We start from the raw sequence: 26,219 nt of genomic DNA, 5'->3' as shown, positions 1-26,219 counted from the left end.
ACACAGTATTTTCTCTCATTCACTCTTTTGCATGATTCAAAAGGCTGTCTTACTTTCCTGACCTGAGTTCCGTATGTTGGAACGTGCTGTTACCAGATACTAGCTTAGGCTAATGTGAGGAGGGTGGGTGGGAAATAGTGCCTGTCGAGGTCCAGTTCTACACTGGGCACCTCTCCAAGTTTTGTCTCATTCACAACAATCCTCTGCGATAGTTGAGTTTTATCCTCCCCATTTAACAGATGAGAAAGAGGAAGTTCAGGTTACTTTCCTGGGTAGATAGATACTGCTCATGTGGTTGCGGCTGATTCTAAGACTTGGGCTCTTCTGTGTTACTCTCCCTTTCAGGAGATGAGCACAACTTTGGGGCACATTTGTATTTAGCAGCAAGTCAACAATGTTACTGGTATGTCTCCATGGCCATGGCTTAGTGACTTCTGAGTCTGGCCAGGCATAGGCTCAGAAAGCTCAGATCAGTTAAAAGAATGACCACATGGCTGTCTCTTCCCCTGCCTTGGTACACAGAAGGAGGGCTCCTGAGACTAGTGTGCATATGTGCATATCAGCCACCCTTTATTTCTGAGTGTTGTCATCTTGCTCACTTTTGCTCGTGCTGTTCCCCTCAGGCTTCCTCTTTTTTGCCTCAAATGCCTATTGATCCTTCAGCTTTCAACTCCAGTGTTACCTGCCCATTTCCTAACCTTCCATGTTGTCCATCAGAGTTAATAGTTCCCTTCTCAGTACTCCTGAAAGCTATTTAATGCTCCATCAAAGATTTGCCTGCCACGCTACAGTTTACAAAAGGTTTTCACAGCCATGATTTCATCTGGTTCTTAAAAGAACACTGTACATGAATAATAACTCACGTTTATTGAACATCAGGTGTTTTATTATTTTTTTAGTCCTCCCAACAGTTTCATTATAGATGAGGAGGCTGAGGCACACAGTGAGTAACTGGCAGAGAGCTGGGCCTATTCAACCACTACCAGGGTTTCCTTATTATCTCTTGTACAGAGGAAGAAACAGGGCAGTTGGGGGGTGGTTCTTACAACCTCCTGTCATCTCTGGTGAGCACCTAATAACTGAGATGCAGAGGTCAGGCTTGAGTGCCAGTGATATAAAGGCCCAGAGGGGTCTGTTTTTTCCTTAGTTGATCGTTCTATTAGGGAGAGACAGGTATTCTCCAAAGCCAACCCGACGCCAGTGATTGTCTAGCCTGGGTGAGGAATGACGAAGGTAGCAGTAGGTGGCATAGTCAGCACCTTAGTGCCAGGCACTGCCAGTCATTTTATATCGATCATCGTCCTTGTGAGGAAACTGAAGCCTAGAGAGGTGAAATGATGAGGGCAGGCACGCTGCACATTTTCCTTCTGGATCCTGCCCTGTAAGGTGTGCATCTCCCATGCTTAAGGTTCAAAGGAAGTCACTCGCCAACAAATCTAGGGGCCCGCTTCTCCCTGAAGGCAGCCATGCCTTCCAGCCGATCCCGGGTCGGGATGTTCTGAAACAACATACAGAGTATTAGTCTGTGGGAGCAGGACCAGAGGCCAGTACTCGCTCAAGCTTGTTCAACGCATGACAAGGACAGAATCCAAGTCTTTCACTGCCTCTGGACTCCGGTGTTGGGCCATGCAACAGTATGGGCCTCGATGGCTCCTTGGTCTCCTGGGGAAGGCAGGCTGCCTCTTCAGCACCCGAGGCCTGTCACACTAGCCTCTCTTTGCACACAGCTTGCATGCCTCCAGAGAGCTCACAGTCTCGTGCAGCAGTCTGAAATGAGGCTACTCAGTAGAGAAGATAGATTAGGCTTTGCGGTAAGAACTCTGGCTTTGAATCCTGATGTGTAGTTGGTTCACACTACGTCCTACAAGTCCCAGGACCCCCTGTTTAGGAGTATTTTCGTTATTTGTTAACCTGGAGATTAATATTTTTGACTCACCCAGGAGTGAGGGGCTAAATAGGTCAGCCCCAGGTTTATTGCCCCACCATCGAACACACACAGCCTACAGGTGAAAACCAAGGCTATGATGTCCCACTCCAGCCTGGCCTCTACAGTAGCCACTGGTACAGAGATCGCATAAGCTGCTATTCTTCTCTCTCAAGTTCCTCTGTGATTCTCTGGGCACCCAAGTAGAGCAGGATACACCACCATTAGATGGCTGAGGAAACAGTCCCAGAGAGGAGCAGTGTGGCTCCCCTGGGATAACCCCAGGCTAACTGAGGAAGGAATGACACAAAGACTGACTCTCTGGGTTGGGAGGAACCTACTGAATTGGTCATATAGTACTTAAGGCCCCCCACTCTAGCCCGGCCTCTGCTACAAGCATGCAGGACTGGTGGCAGACACATACCTGGGCATAGCATATCCCTTCAATGGCCATCCCTGATGCAATGTCCACCTGCAAGAAAGAAGTTGTGCCTGGATCAGCCTGACCTTGCCCATCTCCATCAGCACTGGGCGCCAGCTTGCCCCTACTTCCTATACCACTTCTTACTGATTATGGATTCTTCCAGCAAAGAATTATTGAGGCTTACTGTATGCCAGCCCATATGAAGAGAGATGAGATGATAAGGAATCCCCTACCTGGAGAGGGAATACCATTCATAACAGTGGTGAAACAGTGCTGGGACGAATGCGGGCTGTGAGAACAGTGGGGAGGATTACACATAGCCTGTAGAGCTGAGGAGGGTGTGCCTGAGCTGTGCTTGCACAGCCAGTGTTCCCTCCTTGCCATCTGGCTGCCTCCCCATGCCTCCTGTCACCCCTATTAGTGAACTTTGCTGGCTTCCCATTGCCCTGAGGACTAAGGCCTTTATGACTCGGCCCCTGGCAACTTCCCAGCCTATACTGCCCAGTACTTGCTATTACTACCACTTACAAGCACTATTCTAAGAGAAGTACCTTTCACAACAGGGGTTATTTTCCCTACTATACAGCTGAAAAATCTGAGGCATAGAAAGGTGGAATGATTTGTCTAAGGGCACAACAGTATGTGGAAAAGCAGGTCTTTGAACCCAGATGGTCCAGCACCAGAGCCCATGCCCCTAACGTGCATGCTATGTTGTCTCACTCATCCCTTCATCCTGTTCTGTCAAGTTGCTTATTTAAACATCTCTGTGTTTTTCCTCACACTTTTCCCTATTTTTTGGAATTCTCATCCACCCTAAGCTCCAATTCTAGAAAACATTCTCCAACTCAGCACTGTCCAATACCGTAGCCAGTAGCCACATGGCCAGTGCAGCTCTAGCCTCTCCAGGGTGTCTGCTTGGTACCCTTGACCTTTTATTAGTGATTTGTGTCTGTCCCCCTCCCCACCTTGGGGGCAGTGACCATATTTGACTCATTTCTGTGTCCCAGTTCAGGTCTAGGTTCAGTGTGTGATGAATGAATGAATAAGTTGATGTCTAGGACGGGTTAGCTGCAGCCAAGGCACCACACCTGAGCCCGGTCCACGAGGCCACGTTACTGACACCAACACAAACCCGAGAATGTAGACTGGGAGCCACGCAGACCTGGGTTCTTGTTACTCGCTTGTTCTGTGACCCTGGATAAGTCTTACCCTTTCTGAAGCTCAATTTCCTTCTCTCTCCAAGGGAGAGAGATGAGGATAAAATGTCATTTGGAATATCACCTGGCCAAACTTCATTTTGTAGGTAGATAAAAGTAAGGCACAAAGAGAGAGGTCAGACTCAAAGTCTGTTAGAAGAGTCCAGCTCCCGAGTTCTTTCCAGCTGTGCTGTCCATCTGTTTGCCATGAAAGCACCACCTCCCAGCCACCCCACTGACTTTAGTGGGACCCAAGTTCCAACCCAAAACCCTCTAACCTCTATTCCTCGGTCAATGGCTACTTTGCCCAGCCGCACAGCAATGGGGGCCTAGGGAAAAGAAAAAGCTTGGTTGAGGAGGGGATCAGTGCTCATAGTTAGGCACACAGCTCCACGGTGGGGGAAGAGGTCTGCATAGAGATCCAGCTGTTCTACTGACAGTGTTAAGTTTCGTTAGTTTTAGCACCTGCTACTTCTCAGCTGATGTTCCTTTTCTATAATGGAGGAAGCCTAACTGATCCCTGACCCTCCCAATCCTGACCATCTGGGGTTCTTGTCATTTAATCCATCCCTCCAACATGTACAACATTTTCCAAATGCTTTCCCACCCACAGACTTCTCTAATGGTCAAATGGTGCCACGCATCCTTCCAGGATGGTGCCATGTTTAATTGAGGCTCAGGGTGGTGAAACACTTGGCCACGTTTGTCCAGTGAGTCAGTGGTGAAGCTTAGATCTGATTCCCAGGCACCTGTCCCACTGCTGCTCCCTTCCTCTACCCCTCTCATCTCAAGCCTCCACTGCAAGCAAGTTTTCCCCCAGTAGGGTGAAAAAAGGTCAAGATTAGGAACTTGGGCTTTGGAGTCTGACAGGCCTGGGTTGAAATCCGGAGGGGGCATTTTGCAAGAGCATCCAAGTGGCCGTCTTTGCCTCACTGGCCTTGCTTCCAGTTAGCTTGTGCCACAGCAGGCCTGGCACTCCATCCCCAGCCCCACTTCCAGGCAAGGAGTGCTTTTGCCTCCTATATTATTCATATTATTTGAAGTTTTTGTAAGTAAGACTTTATCAGAAAAAGAATGATTTAAGAAGTCTGTTAGCATAGAAGCCATAAATAAAAAAGCTAGCTACATAAAAATGAAGAACTTCAGACTGTGAAAAACACCACAAATAAAAGACAAAAATCAAAAACTGGGAAAATATATTTGTGATACTGTGACAGAAGAATTTCCTTAACAAAAAGCTGGTATAATGTTTTTTTAACATTCACAACAGTATGAAAAGTTAGTTCACAGAAAAGAAATACAGGCACAAGTTATGCTCAGCTTTACTTTTAAAGAAACGTAAATCAGAACAGTGAGGTGCTCCTTTTCACCTCAGACTAGGTAAATTGTAAAGTGTTGGTAATGCCCATTGTAGCTGAGATTTAGGAAACAGGTATTTGCATACATAACTGATAGGAGAGTAAATTGGTACAAAGCTTCGGGAAGGCAGTTTGACAAGAACTGGCAAGTTAGATGCACGTGCTCTTTCATGTTGTAACTCCATGTAGGCATCTACCCTGCAGATGCACTTCCAGAAGTACAGTAAGATGTACAAAGTTATTCACTCCAGCTGTTTTTCAGGAGCATAAAGATGTAAGCAACATGATGTTCCTCATTAGAGTACTGGTTAAATGATGGCACATCCATACCATGAATGAAAAAGTGTGCAGCTGTTTAAAAGAATGGGGTTGATAAGTATGAGCTGAAATGGGAAACTCTCCAAGGTAATAGGTAAAAAAGAAAGGTGCATACTGGTGTGTATATTATTCCATTTGTGTAAAAGGTGTTGGTATGATGTGCCTTTGGGGAGAAGGGTCAAGAGAATGGAGAACTTCACTTTTTTGTTTTATACTTTTCCGTACTGTTTGAATTCTTTTCTATGCATATTTTAATTTCATGTTTTTTAAATGTCTGTTAGAATTGGATTAGCCTCTAAAGGTGTGTTCCTTGTCCCCTAAACCATCCTAAAAAGAATTTAGAGTCATTTAGATATGTGAGTATATGTGCTTAATTTATATTGTACATACGATGAATATTTCTGGAAGAGTGTGCAAACTGTTAACAGTGGTCATCTCTGGGGAGAGGGATTGGGGAATTGAGCGATGTTTTGGTGACCAGCTGTCCCGGTTTGCCAGTGACTGAAGGGTTATTAGGACATGGGGCTTTCACGTTGAACCTGGACAGCCCCAGGTAAACAGGGTCACCCTACTTTTGATTTTTACTTTATGTCCTTCTTATCCTTCTGTTCTATTTGATTTGCTTGTCATGAATATGTTATTTAACTACTGATTTCTCATCACAGAAAATTAAAAACTACATAGCTGTGTTGTACTGTGTTGAAAACACACATTTATGTTTCTGAGTGTGTGTATGTATGTATGTGTGTATGTGTATATATATATACATACATATATGTAGTTGACCCTTGAACAGCCCAGGGGTTACAGGTACCAACCATCCATGCAGTGGAAAATCTGCGTATAACTTTACAGCCAGCCCTCCCTATAAAGAGTTCTGCATCCGCGAACTCAACCAACCTCGGATCGTGTAGTACTGTAGTATGTATTTAGCTGAAAAAAATCCACGTATAAGTGAACCTGCACAGTTCAAACCTGTATTGTTCAAGGGTGCACTGGGGGTGTGTGTGTGTGTGTGTGTGTGTGTGTATGAATTATTAGAAATATGATCGATCATTTCATATTATTTGGAAATGAGACCAGTGAGTCACACTGGCCACAGTATGTTCCATCCCTTTGTTGTTCAAGCGGAAAACGTAGCCAAATCCATATTCAAAGGATAAGGTATGTTTATTATTTAAAGGGAAGATCTGAGTGTTAAGTTGTGGACCTTGTGTTTATTGACAGTTTTTTCTGGGCTCTAATCTCTGCAGCCACTTGACTCCCTAGTCTTAGTAGTTTGTCCGCTAGAGGGCAGCCATCTACCACACCACCCCCTTGTGCTCACCCCATCCAAGAACCCTTTCATCCTTGGCACCCAGTTACTCAGCTGGAAGTTAAAGATTCGTTTTTCAGGTTGCATCAAAATGTCCTAGCATTTGCATTAGTGATTTTAGTACTAATTTTTGGTATGCTCGTGTTTTGGTACACAAAGCTGCTTTTAAATACTGGAATACTAGTAATTATATTAGTAGAATACCGTTATTTCAATATATTGAAAAATCTGAAGCCTGAATCATCTTGTGATCAAGCTCAAAGACCCAGTTATTTAGTTTATGCAAAAAGATAAGCCCTGTAGTCTACAAGTCTTGCTGGATAGGCCCCCTCTGTGGAAGTGTAATTAGCTACTATCCTGAGTCGTTCAGAGTTTTGTATTAGTTCAGAGACTTTCTGACCAGCTATAACAGAAACATGACAGCATTAAAATTAACAGCATCAGACTCTCCATTTATATGTGATGAAACTATCAATAAAAAGAAGAAATGAAGATAAAACAAATGCTTTCTTTTAAACCAAATTCGCTATCAGTTTTTTATAGTCCCTGCCCTCAAAGAAGACCTCAAAGTTATAAAAAGAGGCAGGATTATTTAAGGAAGACAGTATTTTTTTTCCAAAATAAAATACCTCTTTTTACTTTTCATGATTAATTCAAATACTTTTCTCTGTTAATAATATTAAAATGATAGAGTATGGTTAACATTTTTATAGGCTTATATTTTAACTTCGTTTTGTAACGTCTGTAATTTTTTGTATTTGAAATGCATTATTTAGTTTGTTTTTTTTAAAAATCGTACATTTTCTGCACTCTTTAAAATAAAATACCAGTTTTTGTATTATATTCTGTATTATGCAAAATTAATGCCAAAATACCAGTTACTGTTTTTCTTTCTCGTATTGTAGTCACTTTCTTTGACCTTGATGAACGGTCACTTAACCTTTCTGGGTCTGTTATAGCATAGATACAATGGGGATAATCAGCTCAACTGGATTGTTCTAATAGTTGGGACACTATTAAAGTACCTAGGATTGTGTCGGATGGATGAGATGCTCCGTATGGGCTAAGTCAGTATTATAAATTAGCAAAACCTAGCTCCATTTCAGCTGCTTGCATATCTTTGCGGAAACTTGGGACCTCCCTCTGGGTCCTCTTAGAGGAGTGAGAAGCCAGCAGAGCCTCTCAGGTACTTGGAGATCACATGTAGGCAGGGCCTAAACCTACTCCCTGGGTCTCTAAACCTTTTGGGAGACTATGCTCATAGGCTATTTGAGGATTTTAAAAAATTAATGGATCTTAACACGTCCTACATCATGTATTTCAAGCACTTTTCCACCATGTAGTATGGTCGGAAAGTTGAGCTGGTAGTTCTTTATCTGCTTTAGAATCTTGCTTTTTCAATTTTGGGACATTTTAATGCAGTACTGTACAATACAGTAGCCAATAGCCACATGTGGCTATTGGCATTTGAAATGTGGCAAGTGTAATTGAGAAACTAAAATTTTAATTTTAATTTAAATAATGTGGCTAGTGGCTGCCTTAGTGGACAGCACAGGTAGAGGATGTTTACATCATCTCAGGAAGTTCTGTTTTACAGTGCTGTTCTGAAGATTTTCAAGTCTATTTGATTCCAGTCCCTCAGAACTTAATTTTCATTTTAACTTAAAATCTGATTTAATTTGCTGGATGGCTGAATGGATGCTAAAACTCCAAAGAGGGTTAATTTTATAAATCTGGGTAAATGGATCTTATGTGGCTGCACGAGACACCGTTGCCCCCTGGCCTCTCCACACGTGCATCCCCTATGACACAGGCCCTCCTGTGCTGGGTGATCACCAAACCTGGGGCAGGATCTCCTGGGCCAGCGCTCGTGCCCGGTGGTAGGCGGCGTTGCCCTCCTCATTCTGGGCCACGGCATGGTTCACCAGCCCCAGAGCCTGGGCCTGTGCCCCGCTCAATCGTCGGCCTGTGAAGATGAGCTCCTTTGCCAGGGCCACCCCCAGGCATCGAGGCAGCCTCTGAGTCCCTCCTGCCAGGATGGAGTAGGGGTGGTGAATCTGCATGGGAAGTGGGAGGCCAGAGAAGGCCCAGGCTGGGAGTCAGCCAAGACCTCTCAGAAGAGCAAACTGAGTTAGGTTGGCAGGGCAGAACATAGGGCAAAAGAGGCAAGTAGGGAATTATGCTGGATAGACTGGAGTTGAACAGGTAAAGAAGGATGGATGCTGTGGGTTGAAGTTACCTGCTCCTGGGAGGAGTCCTCGGGTGGTCTCAATCAGCCCCATGACAGCTGAGGAAGCTGCTTAAACAAAACAGAATGAAGCCCCCACCCTACCTTCCAGCGCCAATCCCCAAGGAGAAGAGATACCGCCTGTGGGCTCTGCTCAGTCCTCCAGCCAGCCACTTCCCTCGTGGTGTGGCCACAGCCAGACTCCTCCAGATGCTGCCTTTGGAAGAGCCCTAGCCTGGAAGTCAGCAGGCCCAGGCACTCATCCTACCTCCCCTACTCACCAGGCAAGTCTCTTACCCTTTCTGAGCCTCATGGGTGGGAAAAAGACGAATCCCCCTCTTCTGCCTACTTCAGAGAGCTGCTAAGGATCAAGTGAGGTAATGGTGCTTGGAACAAGGAAGGGGTTCCTAGAAGGTGCGCAATACCTATTTGTAAGTTAATGGCTTCTCTGTCTCACGCATCCTTAGCTCAGGTTTGGCCTAGAGTGTCACTGACTCCTGCTCCCACCAGTTATTTCTCCCAGCTTTTTGTCAGCCTGAAATTTTCCTGTATTCCGGTCCACATCCTCTTTCCCCAGTTCTGCTTCCTCTGAGAAGCCCTCCTTGAGGTGTCCCACCACACAGGCTTCTCCTGAATTCCCTCAGCACAGGCCAGCTGAAGCATGCAGTACGGGAGGGAGGAGTTTACGGTCACCCTCCTATCCACCACACCCTGCAAGTTAGTTGCCCTAAACATAGGCAGGTGAGAAGCAGAGTCGGGGCTGTGACCTGACCTGGTATTTTGATGCCTTCTCTTTGATACGCATCTTGTAGATATAAGCTCCCTCTATGCCTGGGGTTACACATTTTTAAAAAATGTTCTTCCTGGGTGGCGGGAGAAAGCAATGAGGGGAAGAGAGTAGCACTGTGATGGCACTCAGACTTTCTCTGATTGCCTCCAAGAAGGGCGCACCTAACCACCAAGACAGGAAGGTTAAAAAGTGATCGATTACCTTCATCCTCCCCTCCCTCCTCTCTTCAAAGCTCAATTTCTCTGAACTAGTAACGCAAACCTTTTCAGGTGCCAATGAACCAGAGGGCAGTGTTCTTGCCCAGGCGTGTTTGTGATTAGCTGGGCAGGTGACAGACTGCCCCCACGGCTCATCTTTGCTCAAAACGAGATGGAAAAAGCTGGCTTGGACAGAACTGGAAGGTTGAACAGTTAGTCTTTGCCCCCAGCCTTCCCTCTCTATGTTCTTTTTGCTGTCACGTTAGCAGTTGTCCTGAGCTGAGGGCAGCTGACTCTGAGAAGGATGGGTACTGCCGCAGTCGGGCTAGGCCAGGAGGGGAACCAGCCGCTGCCTGAACTCCCTGTCCCCCACCTTGCCTTTAGTTCTGTGGCTGCTTGGAAAGCCAAGAGCAGTGCCTGACTGCAGAATCCCCAGAATCAGCCTGTTTCACTCTTCCTTCCCCACCCTACCCCACCTCTCCCCGTGCCCAGTACCTGCCACTCGGAGGTCACAGGCCAGGGCCAGTTCCAGGCCTCCACCTAAGGCAAACCCATCCATAGCTGCAATGGTGGGCGCAGGGAAGGCTGCTGTGGAGATGAAGAAAGGCTCAGCCTGCGAGGCCCTGGCAGGACCAGGACAGTGTCTCAGGGAGGGGAGGAGCTAACTGGTTGGGACAGAGGGCTTCATTGGTCCCAGGTTTGGGGACCTTACCTGGTACCTCAGCCATGTTATCTTAGAAGTTGGTTTTCCCACTGGGGAGAGTTGTGTGATCAGCTGGGGATCGGGAGTGGGGAGATGGGCAGGGTAATCTCCTGCTGGCCTTCCTGGGACCAGCCTTTTTGCACTCCCTTCTCATTCTGTGTGCCAAGCCCCATACTGAGTGCTGGGAACACAACTGAATCAGACGTGGGGAAGGCAGACCTGTAAACAGGCAGTGATGACCCAGGTAATCAGTGCTCTGATAAAGGAAGCTTGGAGGATGGATCAGGGACAGCTTCCTGGAGGAGGAGGCACTGGTGGTCTTAAAGAATGAGTAGAAAGTTCAGATGGCCAAGGAGGGATATTCCAGGCAAAAGAACAGCCATTGTCAAAGCCTGAAAGCATGCTTGGTGAAACCTGACTCTGAAAAGGCCAGGTTGCACCCTGAGGGCACAGGGGTTGGGGGTCATAACCAGCAGGGCACAAAGGCTGAGAAGCCAGGGCTCCCTCTGGGAGAAATGCCCTCTGAACCCTCATCACACCCTCCCCCTTGTAGAATTCCTTGTTCCCTGCCCCCGACCCCCCAGAATCATCTGTCTCTCCACAGAGCTCACAACAGAAACTGTTCTGTCTTTAGAGTAGAGTGGTGGGTGGGGTGAGGCTCGGATCAGCAGGACCCCGGAATGCCCTCCTCCTCCGCACTCCAGGACCCTCACCAATCTCATTCATCAGGCCTCGGAGCCGCTGGACAAAGACCCCCACCTCCGCCTCACTCATCTGCTCCCGCTCCTTCAGGTCTGCACCTGCGGATGCAAGGGTGACAGCCCTTGGAAAATGACCAGTTACTGCATCCCAGGCTGTCAAAGGATCCAGCAAAGGAAATCTGAAGAGAAGCAGCCAGAGAGGAAAGAGAAACACCAGGAAAACATGGTTAGGGAAGCCAGGGGAGGGGGGCGGTGGTGGTCAAAAAAAAGGAGAGATGCGACAACAACAAAAAGATAGACTGGATTTCATCAAAATCAAAAACTTTTGTGCATCAAAGGACACTATCAGGAGAGCAAAGACAACCCACGAATGGAAGAAAATATGGTCAAATCATATAATTGGTGAGGAATTGATATCTAGGATATATAAAGACTTCCTACAACTAAAAACAAAACCCAAAACAAAACCCACAAAGGACAAAGGACTTGAATAGATATTTCTCCAAAGACGATAAGTCAGTAAGCACAGGAAAAGATGCTCAACATCGTTAGTCATTAGGGAAATGCAAATAAAAACCACAATGAGATACCCCTTTACACCCATTAGGATGGCGATTATAAACAACAACAACAAAAACAAAAAAGTGTTGGCATGGATGTGGAGAACCCTGATGCATTGCTAGTGGGAATGTAAAATGATGCAGCTGTTGTGAAAAATATTTTGGTGGCTCCTCAAAAAGTTAAACATAGGATTACTGTATGGTCCAGCCATTCTATTCCTAAGTGTATACCCCAAAGAATTGAAGGCAAGGACTCACACAGATACTTGCACACCAATGTTCATAGCAGTATTAATCACAATAGCCTAAAGGTATAAACAACCCAGGTCTATCAACAGATGGATAAACAAAATAAATGTGGAAAATAAATAAATATATATATAAAATTTACATATATATAAAATGGAATATTCGTTTTTAAAAAGGATAGAAATTCTGCAATATGCTACAACATGGATGAACATGAAGGACATTATGCTAAGTGAAATAAGCCAGACATGAAAGGACGAATATATGATTCCACTTGTCTGAGGTACCTAGAATAGGCAAATTTGTAAAGATAGAAAGTAGAACAGAGGTTACCGGGGATTGGGCAAATGGGGAGGAATTGCTTAATGGGTATAGAGTTTATTTGGGATGATGAAAATTTTCTGGAAATGGACAGTGGTAATTGTTGAATAACCTTGTGAATGTACTTAATGCCACTGAATTTTACACTTAAAAATGATTAAAATGTAAAGTTTTGTGTAATATATATATATTTATGACAATTCAAAAAATATGTTAAATAGTAATAAAATAAAAATTTGTTAGTTTTTTTTTTCCAGTTTTATTGAGAAATAATTGACATACATCACTGTATAATTATTTTTTTTAACAGAAGGGGTTGGTGGGGTCCAAGGAGGCTGAGAGGTCAAGTTAAGGTGAGAACTGAGAAGTGAGTGCAGGGCCCAGTGGCATGGAGGTGGGCAGGGACCTTGGTGAGAGTAGTGACAATGGAGGCATCATCAAAGGCCAGATGGCAGGGGCCTGAGGCGGGAGTAAGGGGTGAATATAGTCTTCGCAAGTCTTAGATTATCCGAAAGTCAGTTGGGAGAGCCCTTGGAAGTCTCTGATTAGTTCCAGCCCCTCAGTGAGAGATGGGGAAACTGAGGCCCAGAGAGTGACAGGGACTAGCCCAGGATTCCAGAGCAAGTCAGGGGCAGATTCAGACCTCGTGCAGCCCCCCTACTTCCCTGTCCTTAACTGGGATAGTGAGGAGTGGGGCTAACAGGGGCATGAAGTGACCATGATGGAAGAGGCCAGTGGAGGAGGAGGGCCTCAGCCAGGGCAGCGGGGTCAGGCAGACTGGTCCGCATACTTATCCTGCCATGGCAGACCCCGAGCCATGGGGTCTGGACAGCTGAGACCTAGGGACTGAGCCAAATCTCCTTGAAACTCCTAAGCATCACGCTCCTCCCACCCTAGCCTTCCACAGCCTCTTCCCACCTCCCCAGTGCCCTCTCCACAGCCACCCCAGAGCCAGTTCTTAGCTCAGCTCAGCTCTCATTCATTTGCTTGTGGTGGGCCTGGGATGCGGCACTTCTCATCTTTGAAATGAAGTGCGTGGCGAGGACCAAATGGTGCAGAGACATTGAAGAGTTTTGTTGACGGACTGAGATCTTGTAGGTGGGCAAAGGGGCACAGAGTCCCATCTTGGCCACAGACGTTGTGAATGTCTTTGGACTCAGCTTCCTCATTTCCTCAGTGAAGGGTCAGAACAGTGCATGGTGCAGCAGGAAGAACAAGGATTTGGGGGTCAGAGAGGCCAAGTTCAAACTGAATTCTTACTATCTGTGTAACCCTAGGCAAGGAATTTTACCGCTGAGTTCACATCTCTAAAATGGGAATAATGAGTCCTGTGCTGGAGCTGACCTAAGTACCCCACCCCCACAAATGCCCTGCAGGCTGGGGGGAGCCCTGCTGAGCCGCGGCGTAGGGGCTGGAAAGGAAACCCACCTGCACAGAATACACCCTTCACTCCACTTCTGAAGATCAGGACACGCACTTGCCGGTCCTCCCGCAGCTGGGCCAGAGCTTCCAGCAGCTGCAGAGGAGACTCCATCAGATACCTCTCAACCCAGCCCCAGCCCACCCTCGTGCCCACCCTTTCTCACCTCACTAACGAAGATGTTCCCCAGGGCATTGCGGGCGCTTGGTCTGTTCATTAAAATCTCAGTGATTCCTGCAGGGGACAGGGCAGCCTTGGGTGAGCCAGCTGCTCTGCTCACTCCTGGGCTGGGGCCTGGGATCTGGGCAGCCTCTACCCTCGATGAGCAGTGTAACTTGGGGCAAGTCTCACACACCCAGGCCTCAGTTTTCCCAACCATAAAATGGGGAGAATAACTCTTGCCCTTTCTGCCTCACAGAAGAAGTAGAAGGGCTTGTGAACCTTGGAGCAACGTGGGGAGAGGGACAAGAATGACTGCCACAGTGGTTCCTGCCTGCTTCTGCCATTGTGAGACACACACACACCACACACCCCTTCTTCAATTTCACGTAACTCTCTGTTATTCTTTTCTCCATACCCGGACTTCTTCCTCTTGAGCTGAATGAGTTATAATAATATCACCACCCAGAAACCTCCTCGTGTGCTCTGACTCGTTCATTGTTCCCTCCTTCCCCCAGAAGTGCCAACTCTCTTGACTTTTATGGTGATCAATTCCATGCATTTCTTTAGTTTTATCACACAAATGTGCATCTCTAGACTTCACAGTTTAGACTCGCTAATTTTCAAAAATATTGATGTCTTTTAAAAGCTTGTTAAAATCCTCAGGTTCTGCCTCTAGTCCTGTCTTTCCCTCAAAAGTTGTTTGTTGGGACTTCCCTGGTGGTCCAGTGATAAAGAATCCGCCTTCCAATTCAGGTGACACGGGTTCGATCCCTGGTTGGGGAACTAAGATCCCACATGCCACGGGGCAACTAAGCCAGCACGCCACAACTACTGAGCTTGCGAGCCTCAACCAGAGAGCCTGCGTGCCCCAAACTACAGAGCCCACACGCCCTGGAGCCTTCGCGCCACAACTAGAGAGAAAGCCTTCGCGCCACAGCTAGAGAGAAAACCCTCACGCCACAACTAGAGAGAAGTCTGTGCACCACAACGAGGAGCCCGCGCCGCAATGAAGATCCCGGGTGCCACAGCTAAGACCCGATGCAGCCAAAAACAATAATAATAACAATAAGGAAAAACCCAGAAGTTATTTATTAAAGAACCTGGGGCATTTGACCTGTAAGGTGTCCTGCAGCATGGAATTCACTGATTGGACACTCATGGGGCAAGTGACCAGGTTCCTCTGTCACAGGAATTTAGCAACTAAATCCAGAGGCTTGAGCACACTCACTTTCCGTCCTCTTTGGCAAGAGAATAACCTTTGCCCTACCCGTGTGATATTCTTTCACCCGCAACAGTCAAGCTTCTTGAAAGGGTTTTCCGTACTCAGTTAATCACTCTCTTCCTTTCCATTCACTTAAACCTTCTCCAATCTAGCTCCCACCCCGTCACACAGCAGAAACCATTCTCACCAAAGTGACCAATGTAACCGCATCACTAACCAAGGGACATGTTTCCATCCTGGTCCCAGGCTCAGCAACAGTTAACTCTGCTGACAATACACATGCTCTTCCTTGAACATTTTCTGCCTTGGCTTTTTTTTTTTTTTTTAATAGATTTAGTTTTTTTAGAGCAGTTTAGGTTCACAGGAAAATGGAGTGGAAAATGCGGAGACTTCCCGTAAATCCCCTGCCCACTGCACATGCATGGTCTCCCCCACTATTAACATCCCCACCAGAGTGGGATATTTGTTACAAAAGATTAACCTACATGGATACGTCATTATCACCCAACATCCATAGTTTACATTAGGGTTCACTCTTAGTGTTGTACATCCAGTGGGTTTTGACAGATGTGTAGTAACATATATCTGCCTTGTGGCCCCACGTTCTCCTGGTCTTCCTCCTACCTCTCAGATGATGCCTCTGCACTTTTCTAGGTTTTCTTCTACCCAATTTTAAAATTCTTAATTCATTTATTCAACATATATCTATAATAAATAAGTCCTGGGAATGTAATGTACAGCATGGTGACTATAGTTAACAAGACTGTATTGTATATTTGAAAGTTGCTAAGAGAGTACATCTTAAAAGTTCCCATCACAGGACTTCCCTAGTGGTGCAGTGGTTAAAAATCTGCCTGCCAATGCAGGGGACATGGGTTCGAGCCCTGGTCCAGGAAGATCCCACATGCCGTGGAGCAACTAAGTCCGTGCGCCACAACTACTGAGCCTGCGCTCTAGAGCCCGCGAGCCACAACTACGGAGCCCATGTGCCACAACTACTGAAGCCCGCATGCCTAGAGCCCGTGCTCCACAAGAGAAGCCACCGCAATGAGAAGCCCGCGCACCGCAATGAAGAGTAGCCCCCGCTCGCCACAACTAGAGAGAAAGCCCGTGTGCAGCAACGAAGACCCAATGCAGCCAAAAATAAAATAAATAAATAAATAAAATAAAGTAAAATTACTTAAAAAAAAACAGTTCCCATCACATACAAAAAAATGTAACTATGTGTGGTGATGGATCTTAACTAGACTTACTGTGGTGATTATTTCACAATGTATACAAATATCGAATTTTGTTGTACATCTGAAACTAATATGTTATATGTCAATTATATTTCAATTAAAAAGCCCCAACTCTTACAAAAAGGTAACTCCACAAAAGAAGACATACAAATGGCCAATAAGCACATGAAAAGATGTTTAATTTTATTAGTATCAAATAAATAAGAGTTTAAGAAAAGCATAGCACCCAGTACAATGACTAAAACTAAAAAGACTGAAAATAAAAACCAAGTATTGGCTATGAAAAAAAACCCTTACGTATCTATTGAACAACTATGATATATAATAAATTGTGGGAGTTATAAGTTATGTAACAGCCCCTGTCTTCAAGGTGCTTACAGCCTAATACAAGTAAATGATAACATGAGGTCATAAGTAAAGTAAGCACATGAAGTACTATAGGATTACAGATGGCAGCTCATAGATGGAAGCATTTGAGCAAGGTGAGAATAGGTAAAAATTTTCATTTGAAGAGTGAGGTATGATGGGAAAAATACTACAGGTAAGAGACTACTCAATTTTTTAAAAAAATTATTGAAGTATAGTTGATTTACAATGTGTTAATTTCTACTGTACAGCAAAGTGATTCAGATATATATGTATGTGTGTGGGTGTATATATATTCTTTTTCCTATTCTTTTCCATTATGTTTTATCACAGGATATTGAATATATTTCCCTGTGCTATACAGTAGGACCTTGTTTATCCATTCTATATATAATAGTTTGCATCTGCTTACCCTGAACTCCCAATCCATCCCTCCCCCTCCCCCTCCTCCCCCTTGGCAACCACAAGTCTGTTCTCTGTGAGAGTACTCAATTTTTTAATGTTGAAGTTCCTGAAAGGTCAATCCAAGATCTCTTTATTCAGTCATTTGTACAATTACGAATTTAACACATGCTGGCCTCTGTACCAGACACTGATGTCAAAGGCCAGAGCAGACCCAGTCCCTCTCCTCTTAGATCTTACAGTCTAACAGAGGAGACAGACATTCAACCAGTAATTACTATTTGTGATGAGAACATGGGGGGAAAAAGGACAAGGAGGTGAGCGGTATAGAGTGGGCAGAGGGGGCCCCTAGTGTAGAAGGTGAGCAGTGACTTCCCAGAGGAAGAAGTGACCTTTCACCTGAGAGCTGAGGAACGAATAGGAGTCAGCCAGGCAAAAGTGTGTGTGTGTGTTGGTGGGGAAAAGCCCATTTCAGACAGAGGGAGTGGTACAGATGAGGGCCCTGAGTATAGCAGAGCAGGGTACTATAGGGTTTGTAGAGCTGGGCCTCTTAATGTTTTTTGGCTGGGCCTGAGAATTAAACCAACATAAAACAGATTAAGAAGAGAAAAGCACACAAATTTGTATAAGTTTTACATAACATGAGAGCCCTCAGAAGGAAATGAAAACCCCCAGAAATGGTAGAACCTACATGCTTTTATAGTAGGCTGAAGAAAGAATGTCAGTTGTGGAAGAGTTAACTATGTGGGAGGCTAATGGAAGATAAGGCCTGTTTGTACACAGTTGTCTGTTTGTACAGAATTCTCTTGGCTTCAACTCCCTGTTGAAGAATGTTTCTTTTCTCCAGGTTCAGGGAGGACATCTTTCACATGGGAGTTTTTATCTCCTGTTTTCAGTAAGCAAAGGGGAGATTAGAATGCCCTTCTTGCATCTGCTGTTTTTTTCAAGTGCCTAGCTCAAAAAAAAAAAAAAAATCCCTATACCAATGTGGCATATTTTTTTGGGCGGGGGGCACATTGTGCCACCTTTTAGTGTCTTCCAGAACTGGTGGAGTTCAGAGCAAAGGGAGAGCAGCGTGAGGCAAGGCAGAAGAGTCAGGAGGGCTGCACTTGCTCATCTGCCCCTTCTCCTTCACGCCTCCCGTGTGCCTACCTCCTGTACACCCAGGACTGCCCTGCACACCCGTCCAGCTCTCCTCTGAGCTCCGAGCCTGGATATCCAGCTGCCCGCTTGACATCTACATGACCAACATGTCAAAAATGATCACTCTTTCTCCTGCTCCTTTGGTGAGCAAATGACATATCAACTCAGAGTTCTGTCATGTTGGCTCCGTCTTCCTCACCCTTGAAGTTTACTCTGTCTCCCAAGCGGCCAATTCAACCTCTTAGATCTCATACGTATCAGCTCACATTCCTCCCTGCAGCCACTAACCTGGTGGGCTCTTTCTTCTATTACATGGATCCCCCAACTGGCCCTCTGCCCTCAGTCTTGCCTTCCCTTCCCCCTCCACTTTCGTTCCCTCATCTGGGTCAGAGTCATCTTTCTTACCCAAATCTGACCATATTCTTCCCCTCCCTTTTCATCAAAATTAAGTCTAAATCCTTAATACCACCCCAAAGACCCCCTACAATCTTGCCCTTGCACCTCACTCTGGCCTCAACTCACCTGCCAAATCTGGGTCAGGTGTGGGGAAGAGAGACCAGCTCTGGGCAGGGGCTCAAATACTCTTATGCCTTCTTGGCCGTTTCCCCTCCTGTAAAATGTCAGGATGGACTAGAGGAGTGTTTACCAATCCTTTGGGCTTCAAAGCCCCCTTATTATTTTCTCTCAGGGTGTTTAGCTTTGAAGAACAAGCAGGATTTATTAAGATGGCATTCTCAGTGTGAGTTCATCTGAGACACGGAGAAGGGCCAATGAAAGTTTCAGGGCTCTCAAGGGACAGGGTTTCCAGCCACAGTTAGAGAACTGTGGTCCAGGACAGAGAACTGTAACATGCAGGCTAGGTGGGCTTCTTTAGCCTCCCCAGAAACCTTCATAGAGTTCTTTGAGCCCAGCAGGCCTGGAGGTCCCACTGAGGAACTCAGATGTCCCAAAGATCCTCTCCAGATGAGAAGATGCTGCAAGTTTGGGGAAGGGAAACTGTGGTGGATACAGAGAAACCACATCAGAAGGGTTGAGGAGAACAGTCTAGGTCCAAGGTCATTGTGGCAGACAGACCTTAGAGTGGCCCCCATGTTCACATCCTGCATAATCCCCTTCCCTTGAATGTGGACAGGACCTGTGAATTGCTTCTAACCAAGAAAATACAGGTAAGGTCATAAAATATCACTTGTAAGATTAGGTCTAATTATATGGCAAAGGTAATGAGATGTTACTTCTGTGATTAGGTTATGATGTATATAAGACTCTATATTACTAGCATACACTAGAGAAACTAGTGGACCTATGGAGAGGGTTGTGTGGCAAGGTACTGTGGTCAGCCTCTAGGAGCTGAGAGTGGCCCCCTGGCCAACAGCTAGAAAACAGGACTTCAGTACTACAACCACAGGAGATGAATTCTGTCAACAGCGTGAGGAACTTGGAAGCAGATCTCTCCCCAGTTGAGCCTGTGATGAGACCACAGCCCCCACCAGCTCATGGATTGCAGCCTGCTAAAACCCTGAAACAGAGAACCCAGCTAAATTGTGCCTGGACTTCTGACCTACGGAAACTATGAGAAAATAAATGTGTGTTATTTTAAGCACAGAGTTTGTGGTAATTTGTTACATGGCAATAGAAAACTAATACAGTCATGGCGTCTTGGGATTGACAGAAACTTTCCTCTCTTCTCTTTGCTTTCCTGTTCTGTCTTTCCTTTTTCTCTGGCTGACTCTCTCCCATATTTCATCTCTATCTCCCTCTTTCAGAATGTAAATATGGTGCTTGGCTGAAGTCACAGCTCAGTCACATACTAGCTTCATGGCCTTGGGCAAATTACTTTACCCTTCTGACCTTCACTTTCCCAATCTGTAAATAGAAATACTAAAAAGGTTGTAATGAAGATTAAAAGAGATAATGCCCACAAGTGCTTAAACATAGTTTGTGGGTACTGTGGGCGGGGAAAATGCACAGAAGCTGGGGAAAGTCTAGGGCCCCATATGAGGTGAGAAATCTAAGCTGGGAGCCCTGAGGAGCCAGACAGGGTGTCTTTGGCTTTAATTCATTCACCTGACAATGTGCAACTTGTACTACCACATGCCAGGCCCCAGAGAAATAGAGAGGACTCAGCCATGGTCCCTGACTTCTTAGTTGAGCCCCTATTCTAGGAACCTTGCCCTTGCTGGGCCCCAGTAGTGCACTGCACCCTCTCTACTCTTACCAGACCCGCCCCCCCCCCATACCACTGGCTGATGATTTGATTTCCTTAGCAGATGACCTAGAGTCACATCTGACTGGATGGTCTGAATCACAAGGTGATGTGGGTGGGAGTCAATAGAAACTACTGGAAGGTAGTATAGAGACCTATTGGTTTAACAATCCCTTACTATATAGAAGGGGAAACTGAGGCCCAGAAAAGAAGAGAATTTGCCAAAGTTAATAGCTGGACCCGGCTAGCAATCCTCACTCTCAAAGAGCTAACAACTGATGAGGGAGACAAGTCCAGACACAAGGGATGTAAAAGGACAATGGGGGGAGGGTGTGTAATTCCAGAAGGATTTACAAAGGTAGAGAGGAAAGAAGAGGACCCAAGTCAGGGGCATAGTTAGAACAAAACACTGAGGTGGGACAGCTTGAAATGAACAAACACATGAGTAGAAGAGATAAGGTGACAATGTCAGGTTGTGGTGGAGAAACTTGAACATCCAGCTAAGGAGCTGGAGTAGAGCCATAAGGAAGAGTGAAGAATGATTAACAAGCGTTAACCAAGAGTGGGTTAACAATCCCATTTTCAAGGACAACAGGCACAATGTGACTGTGCTCTGGTGACATCATGCCAAGTGGAAGGCAGAACTGGTGGCTTCTAACGGGGGTGGTGGGGTGGTTCTCCTGTGTGTGGGTCCCCTCCTCATGCCTCCTCCACTGCTTCTCCTCGATTTCCTTATCTCATTCCTTGTATATGCCCTCTGGCTGGGGTAGAGGCTTAATCTCCTGATGCTTGTTATTTCTGGATTAAAAATTCCCCTTTTTTACAAGTAAGCCCTAAGGTCTATGACCCGTGGTAATTTTTTAACTAATGTACAAGTCTGTGTTTTGAGTCACTGAATTACCAGAAGAGGTAGTGATGACCTAATAGTTGAGAACACATGTTTTGAAATCAGAGCTGGTTCAAATTGCTTAACCTCTCTGTTCCTCAGGTTCTTAATCTGTAAAGTTGGGAGAATAACTATAATTATTTCAAGGCAAGCGCCATTGCCAGTTTGGCAGTGAACTAAGCATGAGAGTAAGGGGTATTCTCTAACACCAGCAATCCCACGTGGCCAGAGAATTCTCACCAAGTGATGTAGTCGGACACTGGAAGCCCCTACATGTCCATCAAAAGTGGGGGATGCACACTAGGGAGTAGTATACAACAGCAGGGAGCAAGGAACAGATTTATATGGCAAAGCAGCTCTTCAAAACTTAGTATCAAGTGGGAAAAAGAAAGAAATATGAGATGTCTAGAATAGTGCCTTCTGTGTAAATTAAAACTCGGACACAAACAATGCTACATAAAATGCAGGGAAGGTTAGAGGGGTTGGACTGGGGAGAAAGTAAAGACAAGAGAAGGACCTTGCCCTGATGGTAACGAGCAGCAGACTGCAGAGTGTAACACTACTGAATGCAAAGTTCAACCACCACCCCCCAGTACCGCCCCCGCAAATAAAACTACCCCCAAACAGAAACAAAACAAAATAAAACCAACCAACCGAACAAAGAAAACCCAACAGCGCTCAATCAATATGCTCTTAAGTTTGCTAATCAGATAATGCCAATATGACAAGCAGTTCACAATTGCTTTCTTCTTGGTTTTCACTAGAAGTTAAGATTTTTTTAAGGGTTAAAAATTATAATATGTAATCAAAGCTACTAAAGTGACAAGGGAAGCATTTCAGTGTGTAAAGCAAGTAGGATATTTGTTGTCAGCAAGAAAATATATAAAGACTGCAGATATTTTTTGTTAAAAAAATAAAAGAGGAAAATAATTTTGTCCTAGAGCTGATTGTTTATGGATGGCAAAAAATGGGACAAGTTAATATGGATCCAAAAGGTGATAAAAGGTTTGCGTAAAAGGAACTTTGAGAATAGAATTTTGTACGTTGTTCAGATTGATTAAGACTAGATTAAATTTAATTAGGTAAATAAATTTTGTGATTAACAGTAAGCTGGTACCAGACTGAAATTTGGTTCTCTCTCTCTGTTAAGAGAACAAAGTTTTGGGCTTCCCTGGTGGCACAGTGGTTAAGAATCTGCCTGTCAATGCGGGGGACACGGGTTCGAGCCCTGGTCCGGGGAGATCCCACAGAGCAACTAAGCCTGTGCGCCACAACTACTGAGCCTGTGCTCTAGAGCCTGAGAGCCACAACTACTAAGCCCACGCGCTGCAACTACTGAAGCCCGCGTGCCTAGAGCCCCTGCTCCACAACAAAGAGAAGCCACCACAATGAGAAGCCCGCGCTCAGCAACAAATAGTAGCCCCCGCTCGCTGCAACTAGAGAAAGCCTGTGCCCAGCAACAAAGACCCAGCGCAGCCAAAAATAAAATAAATTTATTAAAAAATAAATAAATAAAATGGATAAACAATGACTGTAAATTAAACAGGGCTATGGGAAATCCAAGACGGCCACTTGGCTTGTCCCAGCTCCCTGACAAACCTCATTTTTTAATTTGATGGGTTAAAGCCTTCCCTGGCTGGAGGGTTAATGCCCTCACAATGAAAAAAATAAAAGATTAAAAATGTGTTTTCTGGGACTTCCCTGGTGGCACAGTGGTTAAGAATCCACCTGCCAATACAGGGGACATGGGTTTGATCCCTGGTCTGGGAAGATCCCACATGCCGTGGATCAGCTAAGCCTGTGTACCACAACTACTGAAGCCCACACGCCCTAGAGCCCACATGCCGCAACTACTGAGTTTGCGTGCTGCAACTGCTGAAGCCTGCATGCCTAGAGCCCATGCTCCGCAACAAGAGAAGCCACTGCAATGAGAAGCCCACACACTGCAATGAAGAGTAGCCCCTGCTCGCCGCAACTAGAGAAAGCCCACGTGCAGCAACAAAGACCCAATGCAGCCAAAAAAAAAAAAAAGAAGTGTTTTCCACTTGCGGTATACTTTCTACAATCTCCAGTGATCAAGACACCCACTTCACTGGATAAATCATACAAGCCTTAACAAAAACTTCACAAACTTCTTAAAACTATCACTGTCACTATCATCCTCAATCATCAGGCAAGGTCAACAAAACTAATAGAAAAACTGGACTCAGAACAAAAATTAATTACATGGGATTAAATGAACTGCTAAATATGATTATAATTCTTTTATTACTTTTTGTCTGACATATTACTAGCTTTTAATCTTTGTTTTTCAGATATAAAGAATCTCTTCTTCTCAAGCTACTTATGGTTTACAACAATTTGGTAATTTACACCTGTGGGTAAAATTAAAACATTTTTCTTTTCTTTCTTCCTGGTCCCTCCAAATATTGGAGACCGTTGGGTTCTGAGCAGCCTTATCAAAATTGTTATTTCGTACATTACCAAATATGTGACTGAGCCTCTGATAAAATGATAGTCCCATATAAGATCAATGATTGTAATGGTGTAACTCTAGGTATGGGAAAAAGCAACAAGAGGGAATATTTTCCTGGACCATAAGAGACTAGACTAGTCTCAGGTGGTCCAGAGACTTTTGGCTACTACTAACGAGGCCTAGTCCAGTAACAACGCATTGTGTGGCCTATCAGCGGAGGAAATAAACATTCCTAGCACTGTGGGACAAAATGGACATGAAATACCCCCCAAACCATGGTCAAATTTATGGCCATGAAGGGGCCCTGCCGACTGGAAACTGGCACTTGCCATCTGCCTCTACAAAGACTAAATCAGGAGCTGCTGCAGCTGCTGACCTTCAACACCCCCTGAAAGGAGCTCAGGGTGGAGATCAGGAATGAGGCACTCTGTGCTCCGGGAAAAACTGGCAGAACAGGCCTTCAGATAGCTAGATATTTTCAGGTAAGGATTTTTATAAGCCCAAATTCTTGCATCTTCTCATACCTAGAGAAACACTAAAATTATTAATGGTGACAACTGCTTTGGTTTATATGTTAATACCGCATCAAGAGTTAAAACCTACTGGCTACAAGTCTCCTCGAAGTGCCAGGTCTAGACTGGGATTCAGGCTTATTCTCTGAAAAAAAAAAAATGAGATCTATTTTGTCTATTAATGTTCAGGTTGTCACTCTTCCAACTACTTCTGAGTCTGTTACACCTACATCAATCACACTGGGCTAATAAAAGAGAACATCAAAAGATACATGACCATGCTAAATGGCTTCATTCCTTTGGACAGGGTAACCTAAGTGCTGACTATATCTGGACCACAGTTAAAGGAATGCTACCAAATGTATCCTGGATCTTACTCCTGCTTGGGCCTCTGGTTACAATAATTCTTTTACTGTGGCTCCTGCCTTTTTAATCTACTTATTAAGTTTGTCTCTTCCAGATTACAATAGTTTCACATCAAGATGACGGTGACGCAGAGATTCCAGCCACTCCTCGGAACAGATCCTGCCGGAATAACAACAGAAGTCGCCCTGGGACCCCTTAGTGAGATAGGGCGAGAGCTCCGTGACCCCAACTAGGTAGGGTCTACAAGCCCCTTTCCAGCCTGCAGAAGCTACAGAAGACAGACCATTGCCCTTCATCCTCCCAGTAAAGATTTCTTCGGGGTTCACGTCTCTCAGGGGGATTTGAGGTAGGATATAGATGGGCCCCTGGGCCAGACAGCTGGTGTTTGTCAAGTGGAGTAAAACTGAAGCTTTGTTCTCACCCAGACAATCCAAGGACAAAGCTAGTGGCAGAAGCTGAGCTCTGCTGGAATAAAGAGATAAGATGACCACTCCTGAGGTCAAAGAAAACTACCCTGTCTGCACATGGGCGGGAAGGCTCCGTGGGGGTCAAAAAGGGAGGAGGCGCCACCCCATAATAAGTGTGGACATACACCCACGGGCCTCTGGTGGGATCCATCTTAGCAAAAAGTTGCGCACGCGTGTTGGGGAGGGCCCTAGGGCAGGTCAGGTGTGGAAAAGAAACAAGATAATTGGCCAAATGTAAACAAAGACCTGGAAGAACTGTCCTATATAAGTAATTTAAATCAGCTCTTTACTGCGTTCCTCCTCATTAGAGAGGAAGCCCATACTCGTTCTCTCTGTGTATTTCTGCCTAGCTTCTGACTTAAATAAATAAACTGCTTCTCTGTGTGCGCTCCCATGTTGTGCTGTGTCTCTAATAATAAACTTTGTACATGTTTTTACAGTTTTTGCCTCCTTGAAACATTCTTGCTTTCAAATGGGGGAAAGAGCCAGGGCCACTTTGCTTCTAGCCTCTAACCGCTCGCTGGTGGTCTACTGGCTAGGATTCCTGGTTTTCATCCAGGTACCCAGGTCCAATTCCTGGGCAGGGAACTAAGATCTCTCTTCAGGACCGCTCACTGCTGTCTCCGAGATCAGTTTCAGTCTGCTCCGGGGCAGTGGGCGCGCTGGTCATGGGTCCCGCCCCGGCAGTAGTGTCAGGCGCCGGGCCGGCCTCGGACAGCCCGCCAGAGCTCGCCCCAGCCGCCTCCCGGGCCCCCCAGGACAGAGCACTTACCTTGGTCTGGACCCGCCAGAGCGCACACTTGGATCTCGCGGTTTGCGGCCGCGGGATTGGCGGCGCAGCCACGGGCCTCACGGGGCCTCCAGGGGCTCGGAAGGCGCAGGGCACTGGTCAGGGCGCGCAGCATCCCGACCAGTTTGGGAAGGTGCCCCTCGGCCCCTCCACCACCCACTCCTCTCTGGCTGAAAGCTTGCCGCTCAGCCCCAGGCCTTCGTAAACCGCGCCGCCTATGGGCCGAGAGCCCGGCGCGGCTCTCTGAGGCTCTTGGAGACCGGAAGACCTGGGTAGGAGA

General features: G+C 45.7%; 1 protein-coding gene across 5 annotated transcripts; it reads right to left on the bottom strand.

Moving 5' to 3' along the window:
- Positions 1-864: 864 nt before the first annotated feature.
- On the bottom strand, positions 865-26,219 carry ECHDC2 (enoyl-CoA hydratase domain containing 2). Of its 5 annotated transcripts, none has more exons than XM_061184202.1 (10): positions 25,922-26,219; positions 13,870-13,937; positions 13,712-13,799; positions 11,166-11,252; positions 10,245-10,337; positions 8,775-8,834; positions 8,377-8,564; positions 3,823-3,873; positions 2,349-2,396; positions 865-1,498 (listed from the first exon to the last, which is right to left on the bottom strand). In XM_061184202.1, exons 1-10 carry the CDS (start codon positions 26,052-26,054, stop codon positions 1,421-1,423), a joined length of 894 nt encoding a protein of 297 aa, XP_061040185.1. In that variant the 5' UTR covers positions 26,055-26,219; the 3' UTR covers positions 865-1,420. The 5 variants fall into 5 exon arrangements, with proteins under 5 accessions (XP_061040185.1, XP_061040187.1, XP_061040186.1 ...); XM_061184204.1 differs by having other exon boundaries at positions 8,377-8,501; XM_061184203.1 differs by having other exon boundaries at positions 8,775-8,831; positions 25,922-26,218.

The sequence above is a fragment of the Eubalaena glacialis genome, chromosome 3 (assembly GCF_028564815.1).
Source record: "Eubalaena glacialis isolate mEubGla1 chromosome 3, mEubGla1.1.hap2.+ XY, whole genome shotgun sequence".
NCBI lineage: Eukaryota > Metazoa > Chordata > Mammalia > Artiodactyla > Balaenidae > Eubalaena > Eubalaena glacialis.
This window is presented reverse-complemented; position numbering and strand designations above follow the sequence as displayed.

Bases quoted from the DNA above. Each gene is read 5' to 3' on its own strand.
- ECHDC2 (XM_061184202.1), bottom strand. From the start codon at position 26,054: ATGCTGCGCGCCCTGACCAGTGCCCTGCGCCTTCCGAGCCCCTGGAGG. The intron at 11,253-13,711 runs GTGGGTTTCCTT...TTGCATCCGCAG, and splicing joins GAAGGGTGTATTCTGTGCAG to GTGCAGACCTGAAGGAGCGG. The intron at 1,499-2,348 runs GTATGTGTCTGC...ATGTTGTTTCAG, and splicing joins AAGGGATATGCTATGCCCAG to AACATCCCGACCCGGGATCG.